General features: G+C 38.8%; 2 protein-coding genes across 2 annotated transcripts; one reads left to right on the top strand and one right to left on the bottom strand.

The window, feature by feature from the left end:
- The first annotated feature begins 768 nt into the window (after positions 1-768).
- On the top strand, positions 769-1,797 carry LOC138887914 (FK506-binding protein 3-like). Its single transcript, XM_070169706.1, has 3 exons — positions 769-883; positions 1,019-1,158; positions 1,492-1,797. The coding sequence occupies exons 1-3, from the start codon at positions 769-771 to the stop codon at positions 1,795-1,797; spliced, it is 561 nt and encodes a 186-aa protein (XP_070025807.1).
- A 4,885-nt stretch (positions 1,798-6,682) lies between these two features.
- Positions 6,683-7,467, bottom strand: LOC138887913 (uncharacterized). The gene is made up of 2 exons (XM_070169705.1): positions 7,282-7,467; positions 6,683-7,063 (listed from the first exon to the last, which is right to left on the bottom strand). Exons 1-2 carry the CDS (start codon positions 7,465-7,467, stop codon positions 6,683-6,685), a joined length of 567 nt encoding a protein of 188 aa, XP_070025806.1.
- Positions 7,468-14,391: the final 6,924 nt, after the last annotated feature.

The raw sequence follows: 14,391 nt of genomic DNA, 5'->3' as shown, positions 1-14,391 counted from the left end.
TACTCCAATGCTACTCGACATTGGTGCACAATTGAATGAAGCCGGAACTGCTGATATCGACAAAGGCATGCAGCCTGGGGAAACCACAGCGGAAGACAAACGTCAAGGTATTCTATAGATCATAAATTTATTACATTTGATCTAAGTATATTTTTTACAGTTTGAAATTTTACATACTTTATTTTCTTTTTTATGTTTTTGAATGATTATTCAGAAAGACTCAATGCAGCTCAAAAAGAATTTGGTGAGCTTGTTCAGCTATATCAAAAAGGAAAAATACATCTATTCACACATGTTGGCTCACAGACAGGTGTGAAGTGTGTTTGTATTATTTTATAAAATTTAGTCAGTATTATTTAGTTTTTTTTTGCATGAAGATATAGGTGTATCTGAAGGTAAAGGAAGTGGATATGTTGAAATGCAAACACCATCTGTGTCTCAACACTTAGACCAGGTAGTTATTTTCTACAATTCGATTACAAGTTATTTTTTTGCCTAATATGTTTTGTATCAGTTGTATTTATGTTTATATTTTTCTTGCTTTTGCAGATCTCATCTGATGCATCGCAACTTCTTCCAAATCCTAAGAGAAGAAAGATTTCCAGTTCTCCTATGTGTGACACCAGTGATATCCCCAACTTCAATTTATGTTCATTTTCATTGGTTTGTACATAAGAGACTGGTTCAGAAGGTAATTCTGCTGCTGTTGTTGGTGAAGAGAGACAAGAACATCGTGAATAGCGGGGAATTTGTCAAGTATCTGCCACGATGGCTGTGGTTTTCCCACCTACTGCTGAACAACAACAGTTAGCTGTGACGGAACAGCAGGAAGAGCAAGCAAAAAGAAAACCAGATAAAAAAGGAAAAAGGATTCGTGCGGAGAGTATTTGGTTGAGATCTCCTTACATCATTTTTAAACTAAAGCGAAGGGGGCAAGATTGGAAAGTAGGAAAGACTACACGAGGGTGTCCCTTTCATTATGTTAATCAAGACAGTGGATTGATGTAACGATTTATAGAGTGGTTGGAGACGGATGCCGGTGAATATAATTCCAATCCATTCAGATTAGCTGGAATTGATATTCCAAAATCATTCTTTACCAAGCTTGTGGATCCTACCTCTGATCTTTCGGATGAATTAAGTTTGTTTTTTGAATTGGTTTTCAACTGTATTTCCCAAAACATCAGCTTTGTACTATAATTTGGCAAACTTCAGCTTTATTCATAGTAAACTGTTGAAGTTTTTTAGCTTATTTGCTACAACTTCAGCATAACCTTGCTGAAGTTTTTGACATGCATTCTGTAGTTTTTTGTAAACTTTTAAATCAAACATGCTAAGTTTTTTAGATTATTTCCTAACACTTCAAACTGAATATACTTAAGTTTTTGTCATGTTGTTTGTAGTTTTGTAATGTGTTTTCTCTAAACTTCATGCTTATGCATGCTAAATTTTTTATTTGACATGTTTTCATTTGTTGTTGTTCATTTGCAGCATATGGAAGTGGGCATATATTTCTTGAGCAAAAAATATTGTTATCACCTTCCAAGTTATTCAAAATCAAGATGTGCAGTAACCGATTTAGAGTTTGAGCAGTATACGACCAAGTTGGCTAGTATTCATCCTTCAGAAGAACAGAAGGAGAAAATTAGAAAAAGGAAGGAAAAGAGAATGGAGGATAAAAAAAAGAGAAAATCAAAGAGAAAGAGGACATCCAAAAAACAGGGAAATGAGGATTATGAAGAAGAAGAAGAAGAAGAAGAAGAAGCAGTTATTGAGGCACTTACCGACTTTAGTTGATTTTTTCAAGAATCAACGAATGAAAAGGTGGCCAACTACGTAAAAGGCCTTGACCTTTCCTGTGGTATCACATGGGCATCTGCTGAAAAAGTATTCTTTCCATTTCGACTTAAGCCACTGTCGGGCCAGAAATCTACGCACTAATTTTTTGGAATTATGGACTTTAAAGATAAAACTATATATGTGTATGATTCCAAGGGCGATGTAACATATGAGCGTGTGCTTGAACATGTCAGAAATTATGCCCGGTTGATCCCACATTGTCTCAAATGCTTGGACTTTGGTACAAACAATAAAAGTTATGGGAAAGGTCCTGTGGAAAATTTCAAATTAAATGGATGAACACACAGCTGCATGGTAACAAGTACGTGTTTCGCATATGTTTTACCATGCATCTTATATTTATTATTTTTTGCCCTTGTGTTAACTATTCTTCAATTTCTTTTCCATGTTCTTTTTGTAGTGTTGATTGTGGTGTATTTGCTCTTAAGTTCATTGATATGCGGTTGAAGAAAGAAAGTGTCTTCAAGTTCGATCAAAGTCAGGCATTGACATTTAGAAGAGAATTGGCTGCTAATCTTTGGGCTCATGGAAAGTGGAAACAAGATAGCGGTTATGAAAATCCAGAAGAGCGACTAGGACATGATTATGGAGATTTTGAAGAGACTCTGTGTGAATTTTTTGATTAGAGAATTGGCTGCACAACATTTGGATTTTGTTAATATACATTAATTAGTTTTTTAGTTGACTTGTGTTCAATCAGATATGTTTTGTGTCTTTTATCATGAATTTTAAGTAAATTTTTGTTGAAAAAACTTCAGCATAAAGTAAATGACTTCTGCTTTTTAAGCTGATGTTTTGGTTAAAAGTCATAACAAAAGTGTCAACTGTAGGACAAAAACTTTACCTTATCAAGTGCTGAAGTTTTAGAAATCCACTAAATAACTTCAGTAGAAACTGCTGAAGTTTTTTGAAAAAGCTTTACGACAAAAACTATTGAGTCCAGGACAAAAAGTTCAGCTTATCAAGTGCTGAAGTTTTTAGAAATCCACTAAATAACTTCAGCAATTTCTACTGAAGTTTTTTGAAAAAGCTTTACGACAAAAACTTCAATATGTTTTGGTATTTTTTTTAACTTGATACTTATCTTTTTTGCATTTACTCGCTACTTTTTGTCATTTATCACATATCACTTACTTCATCTTTCATTTAAATTTCTCTGACCATGTAGTAAATGAAGTTATTTTTTTACTATAGAAAAACTATGGCCTTATTTTTTACTATTTTTATTGCATTTACCAACTACTAGTATTTACCACTTATTTGTTTTACCACCTACTTATCTTGTTACATTCAATTTCTCTGAACATAAAATAGTTAACAATCTCTTTAGCATTTATAGATATTAAATTGATATCTTTTACATTTATAGATATTAAATTGATTAGGCGCACTCTTTGGCTATATTAACAATCTCTTCACCTGAAAATTTCATAGTCATCCATAGACTTCTATCATATTTCTTTAAATTTATATTCAAAGAAAAATAAGAAAATATTGGCAAAGACATGCTTATTGGGTGTAGCAGGGAGTTCATGGGAATCAAAAATAATGAAGGAAAAGTCAAAATACTTCATATGTGAAGGAGAGTATCCAGATCAAAAACTCGAGCTCCAGGACAATTTTCTCTTTGTACTAGTTGATAAATCCAACTTTTAGTAAAAAGAGCAAATTTCCTGGAGCTCGAGTTTTTGATGTGGCCACTCTCCATCACATATGAAGTATTTTGGACTTCTTCTTCATTATCTTTGCTTCCTACGAATTCCCAACTGCACACCAGTAAGCATGTCTTTGCCAATATTTTCTTGTTTTTTTCTTATGAAAGAAGACGGGAGTTCCTAAAAAAATCATAGTAGTAAACATCACTAACCTGTGGCTGACAGAAAATGCTTCGGTGGAATTAAATTTGGTGAAATAGAGCGTGACTGTCTTATAGCTCATGATGCTGCAGCGAATTTGCATGAACGCCTTTTCACACTTAGCAACTCCTCCCAGATGCACATATGTGGGAAATGCAAGAATGTGGAAAATGTAATTCAGAGGTCCGTACAAGTTGGTAAAGTAAGGGGCCCGTATTGCCGCTTCTGTGAATCAGTTGAAGACATAGTGAAGGTTAATGTGTATATGGTGCAAAGTTATTATGCCAGGAGCTCTTTAGCATGGACATATCTCTTAAGTTTGACACTGAAATTTGCTAGTGTCTAGGTCTCATCTGTAAGCATGAAATCATAGTAGTAAAGTTGTTATGAAAGAAGACGGGAGTTGCTAAAAAATTTATAGTAGTAAAGTTCAGTTGCAAGCGAATTTTAGAGTTCTATAACCAAAGGCATGCATTGGTATTCAACAGAGAATTGGCTGCAAATCTTTGGACTCATAGAAAGTGGTAATAAGATAGCAGTTAAGAAACCCCAGAAGAGCAACTAGGACATGACTATGGAGAATATGAAGACACTCTATGAATTTTTTGAATAGAGAATAACTTGTAAACAAAAAACTAATTTTTTCTTTTTTCAAGGATGTAAGTGAAAACAAAAATGAATTTTGTGAATATACTTTATTTTGTGTGAATTATGTGATGTCTTTTAAATTTTTGTTCTATTCGCATTAATTAGTTTTTTAGTTGACTTGGATTGAATCAAATATGTTTGTGTCTTTTTTCATGAATTTTAAGTATATTTTTGTTGAAATTCAGCATTCTAAACTTCAGTATGAAGTAAATAACTTCTTCTTTTTAAGCTGAAGTTTTGGTTAAAAGTCATAACAAAAGTGTCGACTGTAGGACAAAAACTGTAGCTCATAAAGTGCTGAAGTTTTTAGAAATCCACTAAATAACTTCAACAGAAACTGCTGAAATTTTTTGAAAAAACTTTACGACAAAAACTATCGAATCCATGACAAAAACTTCAGCTTATCAAGTACTGAAGTTTTTAGAAATGAACTAAATAACTTCAGCACATTGGGCGGAAGTTTTTGAAAAAGCTTTACGACAAAACTATTGAATCCACGACAAAAAATTTCAGCTTATTATGTGCTGAAGTGCTTAGAAATGAACTAAATAACTTCAGTAGTTTCTGCTGAAGTTTTTGAAAAAGCTTATGACAAAAACTTCAGCATGTTTTGGTATTTTTTTAACTTGATACTTATCTTTTTTGCATTTACTAGCTACTTTTTGTCTTTTATCACCTACTTCATCTTTCATTTAAATTTGTTTGACCATATAGTAAATGACCCGAAAAGTTACTTTTGCACTTACATTGATTATGTGAAAAAATTTCAGGCTGAAGTTATTTTTTTTACTATAGAAAAACTGTGGGCTGATTAGGGCTGAAGTTACATTTCTTTTTTCATTTACCACCTACTTGTTTTCCACCTACTTATCTTGTTTCATTCAATTCCTCTGAATGTAAAACAGTAAAAACACCTGAAAATTTACTTTTACATGTATAGATATTAAATTGATTAGGTGCACTCTTTGTCTATATTAACAATCTCTTCACTTGAAAATTTCATAGTCATTCATAGACTTCCATCATATTTCTTTAAATTTATATTCATCCTTAGTCTTTTAACTTTTGTTAAAGAAAGAATGCCTGGTGCAAGCGGAAGTAGGAAGCCTAATATGGATGAAATTATGCAGAAGTGGGAAAGTTTGAAGAGTGAGTGGTACAATAACAAACCGATGTCTAATCTTATGCTTTTGTGGGATCAAATAATGGCTGATTGGGAGAGAATCAGACCACAATTTTTTGCCAATGAATCATTCCAGAATAGGCTTAACCTGGAACATAGTTGTGGATATTATTCAACCTCGTTTGACAAGGTTGTGCAGCAGTTTGATTGTTTTAAGTTTCCTATCGGGGACGACTATTCCAAGTTGCAAAACAACCTGAAGACTCTTCTTTTTCTTATGGACAGAGTAATCGTTGAACAAAGTCAACTGCGTGTTGAATTCAACAAGTTGAAGAATGATCTCGTTGGACTCTATGGTCTTTTGCCTAAGTACCCTATAGTTATCTCCGATACTGATGATGATGAGATATTTGGAGAAATTGAGGAGTACTGTTATGATGATGCTTAGTGTTTGTAATACTTTTTTTATGTTTTAATGCTGTGCTTTTTGTTTACTTCAGCAAATTATTAGAGAATATGCTGAAATTATTAAGTTCATTTTCTACAACTTCAGCTCAGAGGCGCTGAAGTTTTTGTTTGTACTTTGTGTGTTGTCCTCATCTCTTTCTGTATCAATGTAATTCTCATCATCTTTCTTATTAGCTTTCTGTTGCATTATCCTTGTTATTGTTGGTATTTGATTTGTACTTCTAGTCAGTTCTGAGTTAATACAATTAGTTGATATTTATGTTTAGTTTTTGTAATCCTTTTTTATATTTTTATGATGTGCTTTTTTGTTTACTTCAGCATATTCATTAGAGAATATGCTGAAGTTATTAAGTTCATTTTCTATAACTTCAGCCTTGAGATGCTGAAGCTTTTGTTTGTACATGCATTTCTTTTGTATGTTGTACGCGTATGCGTGTGTGTGTTTGTTAAGGATATGTATTTCACATACTGTAACCTGAAGTTTTTTCTCGCTGAAGTCATTGCGTACTTTTTCAAAATGCAACCAAACCTGTAAGTCTGCACAACAAAAATGAGTGATTTGTACTTTAGCAGTATATAAAATAGTCCAAGAGCTTATTTTTTTATTCCTATGAAAAAAATCACATTTCAAATATGTCATACAATAATGAAAGTCTAAATTCAGACCAAGGATTATTGAAGGTTGGAGTATTTTTCAGTGTGTTCTGTTATGCCCAACTTGTTTACATCAACTGTATTTGGTAGACTTCAATTGTACTGATTTAGTCGCAGGGATATGCCTCTTCTTTTGTCTTCTTCCTTGTAAAATCTCTACATCGGGAGGTTTTGTGATCTCAGATTCTACATTTTGTGGTATATCACATGATTTTTGATCTCCCACGGTATTCACATGTTCTTCATATATTTTCAACCATGTTTCCTTTGAATACCAATTTGAACAGTAATCAAATTTCTGCAAATATCTCTTATTAATAGCAGCAATTGCATGTGGACAAGGCAATTCATCAAGTTGGAATTCCAAGCAGTCACACGTTCTCTTCTTTAAGTCCACAATGAATTCGATTCCTTCACTATTTATTCTAAACAACATTGAATCAAGGTTGAACACCTAACAAGGAATAAAAAATTAAGATAAACTACATTATTGTATTGTTGCTTCAAAAAGAAAAAGTATAAAGTTTTTAAAATGTAAGCAGTAAATCACTACAACAGATATAAAAAGCTGAAGTTAATAAATATACTCACAAACATTTTGCAAGTCAAGTCCATCTACTTAGTCATCTCTTCTTCTGCCCATATTGATACTCTATGAAAAGTTTCATTTGCCTTTTTTCTCCATTCGTAAAACCACTCTCCCAACTTTTCTTGGATGAAATCTAACATTCTTAAAATAGCCATATCTCTCCCTTTTAGTAAAACGGAATTTATTGATTCTACCATGTTTGTTATTAGCATATCATAACATCGCTGTGGGAACCATGATCGAGCCCATCTCTCTGGAGGCTCTTCCATTATGTAATTTTATGTTTTCTTGTCAACACTTTTGAGTTGGGACATTAACTGATTAAAATCTTCACGTTTGTATGACCTTGCAGCACTTTGAAAAAGATTTATTATCATGGCTTTTGCATGTCTTTGCTTTAAATTTTTCTCAAAGTGATAGAGGCAGATACCATGGTGAGCTTCAGGATAAACTTTTCTAATCCCATTTTCGATCAATTGGTTTCTATCTGACAAGAAAACCAGTTCATGACGGACTTGAATTGCTTTTCTCATTTCCCTGAATAACCAAATGTATGCCTCATTGTTTTCTGAATTTGCTAAACTAAAAGATAGAGGAAAGATTGTGACGACCCGGCCAGTTGTCTCATGAGTTACCGCTCTGTTTTTCCCATTTCTGCTTCATTATGCTTTGTTATCCGTGTTTTATATGATCGAGTTGAGTAGTTTGCGTTCAGAGTGGATTTAGTAAGAAATGAGACACTTAGTCTCTTTTAAGAAGACTTAAGTTGGAAAAATCAACCGGATATTGACTTATGTGTTAGAGAGTTCGGATGTGAGTTCCGACGGTTCGGTTAGCTTCGGGAGGTGATTTATGGCTTAGGAGCGTGAGTCGGAATTAGTTTTGGAGGTTCGGAGTAGAATTAGGCTTGAATTGGCGAAATTCATATTTTGGCGATATCCGGTTGATAGGTGACATTTTGAAATAAGGGTCGGAATGGAATTTCGAGAGTTGCAGTAGCTTCGTTATGTTATTTGGGATGTGTGTGCAAAATTTCAGGCCATTCAGACGTGGTTTGGTCGGGTTTTTGATCGAAAATATATTTCGGAAGATTTCTCAAATATTAGGCTTGAATTCGATGAGTTTTGGGTAATTTGATGTTGTTTGAGGTGTTTTGATGATTGGAACAAGTTCGAATAAAGTATTGGGTCATGTCGGTGCTTTTGGTTGAGGTCCCGGGGGCCTTGGGGTGATTTCGGATGGCTAACGGGAAGTTTTGGAACTTGAGTGATTGCAGATTTTCTGCTGCTTTTGGTGTTTTCGCACTTGCGATTTGGGGACCGCAGGTGCGGTCTCGCTGATACGTTGTTTGGGTCGCAGAAGCGGAAGGCTAAGGGAGGCCTGGTATCGCAGATGCAGAAAAGGGACCGCACCTGCGAAGCCGCAGATGCGGCAAGTGGACCGCAGATGCGGTGTGGATCCGTAAGTAAAATTCCGTAGATGCGGAGAAATGACCGCAGAAGCGGCTATTGGACCGCAGATGCGGTTATGTCTGGGCAGAAGGTATATATGTTTCTTTTTCGCGATTTTTGAAGGGTTTATTCATTTCAACTTCGGACTTAGAGTTTTTGGGCGATTGTGAAGAGAGATTTCCAGAGAACTTCGATAAGGCAAGGATTTTGGACCTAAAACACATTTCTATGGTAATATTTCATGGATTGGGACTAAAATTTAAGAAATTAAAGGACTAAAAATGGAGGTTTAGGGCTTGCGTTTAAGAGGCCTTAAATTAAGGAATTGAGGGGTCAGTTGAACTCCGATTCTTGGGTTTTTGATATGTATGAACTCGTAGGGAGACGAGGAATCTAATGATATGAAAAGTTTTGAGTTTCGAGAAGTGGGCCCGGTGCTCGGGTTTTGCTAACTTTGGGATTTTTGATATTTTTCGAATGTTTTCATTTGGGTTTTGTTCTCTTAGCATATTATGACGTATTCGTTGTGATTTTGGATAGATTCGACGTGCGTGGAGGCCGATTCGAGGGGAAAAGGTGTCGCGAGCTAGAGTTGTAGCCAGCTCGAGGTGAGTAATGATTGTAAATGATGTCCTGAGGGTATGAAACCCCGGATTGCACATCATAATGCTATATTGAGGTGCGACACGCATTGATGATGAGCGTGGAATCGTTTACTATTGGGGAGTGTGACTTGGTCCGTCCCGATTGATGATTTTAATGCGTATTTGACTGAAACTTCTTTGTTATCATCATGTTTTGGGCTGATTGCCATATTTGGGCTTCGTGCCAACTATTTGAACCCTCCGGGGATTTTTATCACTATTTCCTCACTGTATTGATTATTACTTGAACCCAGTCCTGTTGTTTCCTACTGTTTTATAACTCAGCCACTTTTACTTAGTTTTGAGACTTAAATGATATTTCTAAATGATGTTTTGGGCTGAGAACCACTGTTTTACTAATGCCCGAGGGGCTTGTGATGATTTTTGGACTGAGTTAGGCCGAGGGCCATATGTGAGGATATGCTGAGTGATATGAGGCTGAGGGCCTGAAATATTTTTATACGCCACGAGGTGGCTTGATATAGCGCTTGGGGCGTAAGGGGCCCCTTCGGAGTCTGCACCCCCATAGTGAGCGTGGGTACCCATCATGATTTGAGAGTGAGCCCGAGGGGCTGATACTGTGCTGAGAGTGAGCCCGAGGGGCTAATATTATACTAAGAGTGAGCCCGAGGGGCTAATATTATTCTGAGTGATTGTTACTGTGCCCGATGGGCGGATTTCTACTTGTTATTTACCTGCTAAATTACCTGTTTTACTTGGTTTAATGGAATTTCATTTGACTTCTTCATGGATTTATTGCTTTAAGTAATTTTACTTCTTGATATAGAATTGCTTTGTGCCTTTAGGTGTTTTCTTGCTTTCAGCCATTAATTATATTTATTACTCACTAGGTCGAAGTACTCACATTACTCCCTGCACAGTATGTGCAGATTCAGGCATCATAGAGCCCGCTCCTGAGTGTTGATCTTCCCAGTCCAGGCAGTATTTTCGGAGACCACGAGGTAGTTGTTGGCGTCCGCAAATCCCGTGCCTCCCTTATCATACTGTTGTCATGTTCTTGAACTTCTGTATCGGATTTCGTATCTAGTAGACTGGTATCTGGATATATTAGTTGCTTATGACTTGTGACACCCCGGTTTGGGTTGTGTCGGGATGATTTCTACTACTGTTATCGTTATTTCTGCAAATTATGGTTATTATATCATGTTTTAAAACTATTTATGGTATTTAACTGTTTAAATGAGGTGTTTTATTTTGGTCTGACTGGCCTTGTCTTCACGAGAGGCGTCATCACGATCGGGTTTCGGGGTTAGGGTCGGACACGTTGGTATCAGTGCCTAGGTTACATAGGTCTCACGAGTCATGATCAGGTGTACTAGAGTCTCGCGGATCGGTACGGAGACATCTGTATTTATCCTCGAGAGGCTGCAGAACCTTTAGGAAAAACTTCATATTCTTGAAATTCTTGTCGTGCAAACTTGTTGGTCCGAGTACTAAACTTCTGATATTCCATTCTCTCACAGATGGTGAGGACGCGAGCTATCGGATAAGATGGACGACAACCAGTGCCACCAGCTGAGACCACCATAGGCCGTGGATGCAGTCGTGGTCGTGGCAGAGACAGAGTAGCGAGGGCAGCACCTGTAGATCTACCAGCTGCCCTAGCTCCGGATCAGGCTCAAGTTATGGATGCTCTAGCAGCACCAGTTCAGGCACCAGTTGTGCCCATTGTGATTTCGGGTCTTCAGGAGGCCTTGGCACATACCTTATTAGTTTGCACTGGCCTGACTCAGGCAGTTTCAGCCACTACAGCAGTAGCTACTTCACAGGCCAGGGGAGGCAATCAGACCCCCGCTGCTCGCACCCCTGAGCAGGTAGTGCAGGAACTTCAGACACCGGGGGCACCTCCAGCCCAGCCGGTTGCACCAGCTCAAGCGTTTGTTGTGCTAGTTATGCCAGATGATGAGCAACGTCGTCTTGAGAGGTTTGGTAGACTCCAGCCTCCGTCATTCAGTGGTGCTGAGGGCGAGGATGCCCAGGGTTTTCTAGATAAGTGTCAGCGGATGCTCCGCACAATAGGGATTCTTGAGTCTAGTGGTGTGGCATTTACTACCTTTTTATTTTTCTGGGGCTGCCTTCACTTGGTAGGAGGCATATGAGAGGCGTAGTCTTGTGGAAGCAACGCCCCTCACTTGGCATGAGTTCTCCGTTCTCTTCCTGGAGAAGTATGTGCAGCAGTCTCGCAGAGAGAAGCTGCATAAATTGTTTGAGGGGTTGCGATAGGGGGATATGACTGTGTTACAGTATGAGTCGAGGTTTTCTGAGTTGGCTCGTCATGCCGTTTGTATGGTTCCGACAGATTGTGAGAGGATCAGGAGATTTGTTGATGGCCTTAACTATCACCTCTGTATTCTTATGACCATAGAGAGAGTGTTGGGTGCTGCGTTAGAGGAGGTGGTTGATATCGCTCACGAGATTAAGACGGTTCGCCGTCAGGATCGAGAGGAGAGGGAGACCAAGAGGCCTCGATGATCGGGCAGTTATAGTGGTGCTCCTTTGAGGGGCCAGTTTCAGCATGGTAGAGGCCGTTCATTCAAGTCTGCTCAGCCAGCTCGCCCAGGTTATCATGGGGCATCTTCGGGTCATGGTTATCATGGTACTCAACAGGGCCAGTCATCACTTAGTGCCCATCCAGCTCAGAGTTCATCCCATGCTCCGTCAGCTCAGGGTTCTTCTATGCCGAGTGAATCAGCTAGTCACTTTGGTGCGAGGGGTTCCCTTTAGTCCCCTTCTCCAGCACCTGGGAGTTGTTTTGAGGTGGAGAGTTTGGGCATTTGTGGAGGTAGTGTCCTCGTCGTGTTGCTAGTTCGTCCCAGTAGAAGGGTCAGCCCTCGACTTCTTCTCTAGTTACTTCACCACCCGCCCAGCCAACTAGGGGTGGAGGTCAGGCAGCCAGGGGTCGTCCCAGAGGGGGAGGTCGATCTGGGGGCGGTCAAGCCCATTTCTATGCACTTCCAGGTAGGCCAGACGCCATACTTCAGACGTTGTCATTACAGGTATTGTTTTAGTTTGCCACAGAGATGCCTCTGTGTTATTTGATCCAGATTCCACATTTTCTTATGTGTCATCATATTTTGCTCGTTATTTGGGTACGCCCTATGAGTTTCTTGCTTTACCTGTTCATGTATCTACCTCGGTGGGCGATACTGTTGTTGTAAACCGTGTGTACTGGTCATGTGTGGTGACTATTAGGGGGTTGGAGACCCGAGTAGATCTATTGATATTGAGCTTGGTGGATTTTAATGTCATTTTGGGCATGCATTGGTTATATCAGTGTCGTGCTATTCTAGACTGTCATGCTAAGACAGTCACTTTGGCTATGTTGGGTGTACCGCGGATCGAGTGGTGTGGCGTGACTGATCATGTTCCTAGTAGAGTGAACTCTTTCTTGATGGCCCAACGTATGGTTGGGAAGGGTTGCCTTTCATATCTAGCGATTGTGAGGGATGTTGGAGCTGAGACTCCCAGTATTGATTCTTTCCAGTTGTGAGGGATTTTCCCGATGTGTTTCCTACAGACCTGCCGGGCATGCCACTGGACAGGGATATTGATTTTGGTATTAACCTGGTACCGGGCACTCAGTCCCATTTCTATTCTGCCATATCATATGGCACCATCGGAGTTGAAGGAATTGAAAAAACAACTTCAGGAACTCCTAGATAAGGGGTTCATTCGGCCAAGTGTGTCACCTTGGGGTGCGCTCGTTCTGTTTGTGAAGAATAAAGGATGGCACCATGAGAATGTGCATTGATTATAGGCAATTGAACAAAGTAACAATTAAGAACAAGTATCCTTTGTCTCGCATTAATGATTTATTTGATCAGCTTCAGGGAACAAGAGTGTTCTCCAAGATTGATCTCTGTTCGGGTTATCACCAGTTGAAGATCAGGGATTCAGATATTCTTAAGACTGCTTTCAGGACTAGATATGGTCATTATGAGTTCCTTGTGATGTCTTTCGGGCTAACCAATGCCCCAGTAGCATTCATGCATTTGATGAACAGTGTATTTCGGCCTTATCTAGATTCGTTTGTTATTGTATTTATTGATGATATTCTGGTGTACTCGCATAGTCAGGAGGAGCACGCGGAGCATTTGAGAGTTGTGTTGCAGAGATTGCGGGAGGAGAAGCTTTATGCAAAATTCTCCAAGTGTGAGTTTTGGCTCAGTTCAGTGGCTTTCTTGGAGCATGTGGTGTCCAACAAGGGTATTCAGGTTGATCCGAAAAAGATAGAGGCCGTTCAGAGTTGGCCCAGACCGTCCTCAGCCACAGAGATTCGTAGCTTTCTTGGGCTGGCAGGCTATTATCGTCGGTTTGTTCAGGGATTCTCATCTATCGCATCGCCCTTGACCAAGTTGACTCAGAAGGGTGTTTCATTTGTATGGTCAGACGAGTATGAGGAGAGCTTTTAGAAGCTCAAGACAGCTTTGACCACAACTCTAGTATTGGTTTTGCCATCAGCTTCAAGTTCATATACCGTGTATTATGATGCTTCGAGAGTTGTGGTTGGTTGTGTATTGATACAGGAGGGTAGATTTATTGCGTATGCTTCTCGTCAGTTAAAGCCCCATGAGAAGAACTACCCGTTCATGATTTGGAGTTGGCTGCCATAGTTCATGCATTGAAGATTTGGAGGCATTATTTGTATGGTGTATCTTGTGAGGTATTCACCAATCATCGCAGTCTTCAGCAGTTGTTCAAGCAAAAGGATCTTAATTTGAGGCAACGGAGATGGTTGGAGTTGCTTAAGGATTATGATATCATTATATTGTACCATCCGGGAAAGGCCAATGTGGTGGCCGATGCTTTGAGCTGAAAGGCAGTGAGTATGGGGAGTTTGGCATATATTCCAGTTGAGGAGAGACCTATTGCAGTTGATGTTCAGGCCTTGGCCAATCGGTTTGTGAGGTTGGATATCTCGGTGCCTAGTCGGGTGTTGGCATGTGTGGTTTCTCGGTCTTCCTTATATGATCGCATCAGAGAGCGCCAATATGATGATCCTCATTTGTTTGTCCTTAAGGATAGAGTGCAACATGATGATGCTAGAGATGTGACCATCGATGATGATAGGGTGTTG

Source organism: Nicotiana sylvestris, chromosome 3 (assembly GCF_000393655.2).
Source record: "Nicotiana sylvestris chromosome 3, ASM39365v2, whole genome shotgun sequence".
NCBI classification, from domain to species: domain Eukaryota; kingdom Viridiplantae; phylum Streptophyta; class Magnoliopsida; order Solanales; family Solanaceae; genus Nicotiana; species Nicotiana sylvestris.
The sequence above is the reverse complement of the archived record's forward strand: the minus strand, read 5'-3'. Positions and strand labels throughout refer to the sequence as shown.

Coding starts and splice junctions, on each gene's coding strand:
- LOC138887914 (XM_070169706.1), top strand. CDS start 769: ATGGCTGTGGTTTTCCCACCTACTGCTGAACAACAACAGTTAGCTGTG. Junction 884..1,018: donor AAAAAGGATTCGTGCGGAGA/GTATTTGGTTGA, acceptor AACGATTTATAG/AGTGGTTGGAGACGGATGCC. Junction 1,159..1,491: donor TAAGTTTGTTTTTTGAATTG/GTTTTCAACTGT, acceptor GTTCATTTGCAG/CATATGGAAGTGGGCATATA.
- LOC138887913 (XM_070169705.1), bottom strand. CDS start 7,467: ATGGAAGAGCCTCCAGAGAGATGGGCTCGATCATGGTTCCCACAGCGA. Junction 7,064..7,281: donor TTTACGAATGGAGAAAAAAG/GCAAATGAAACT, acceptor ATTCCTTGTTAG/GTGTTCAACCTTGATTCAAT.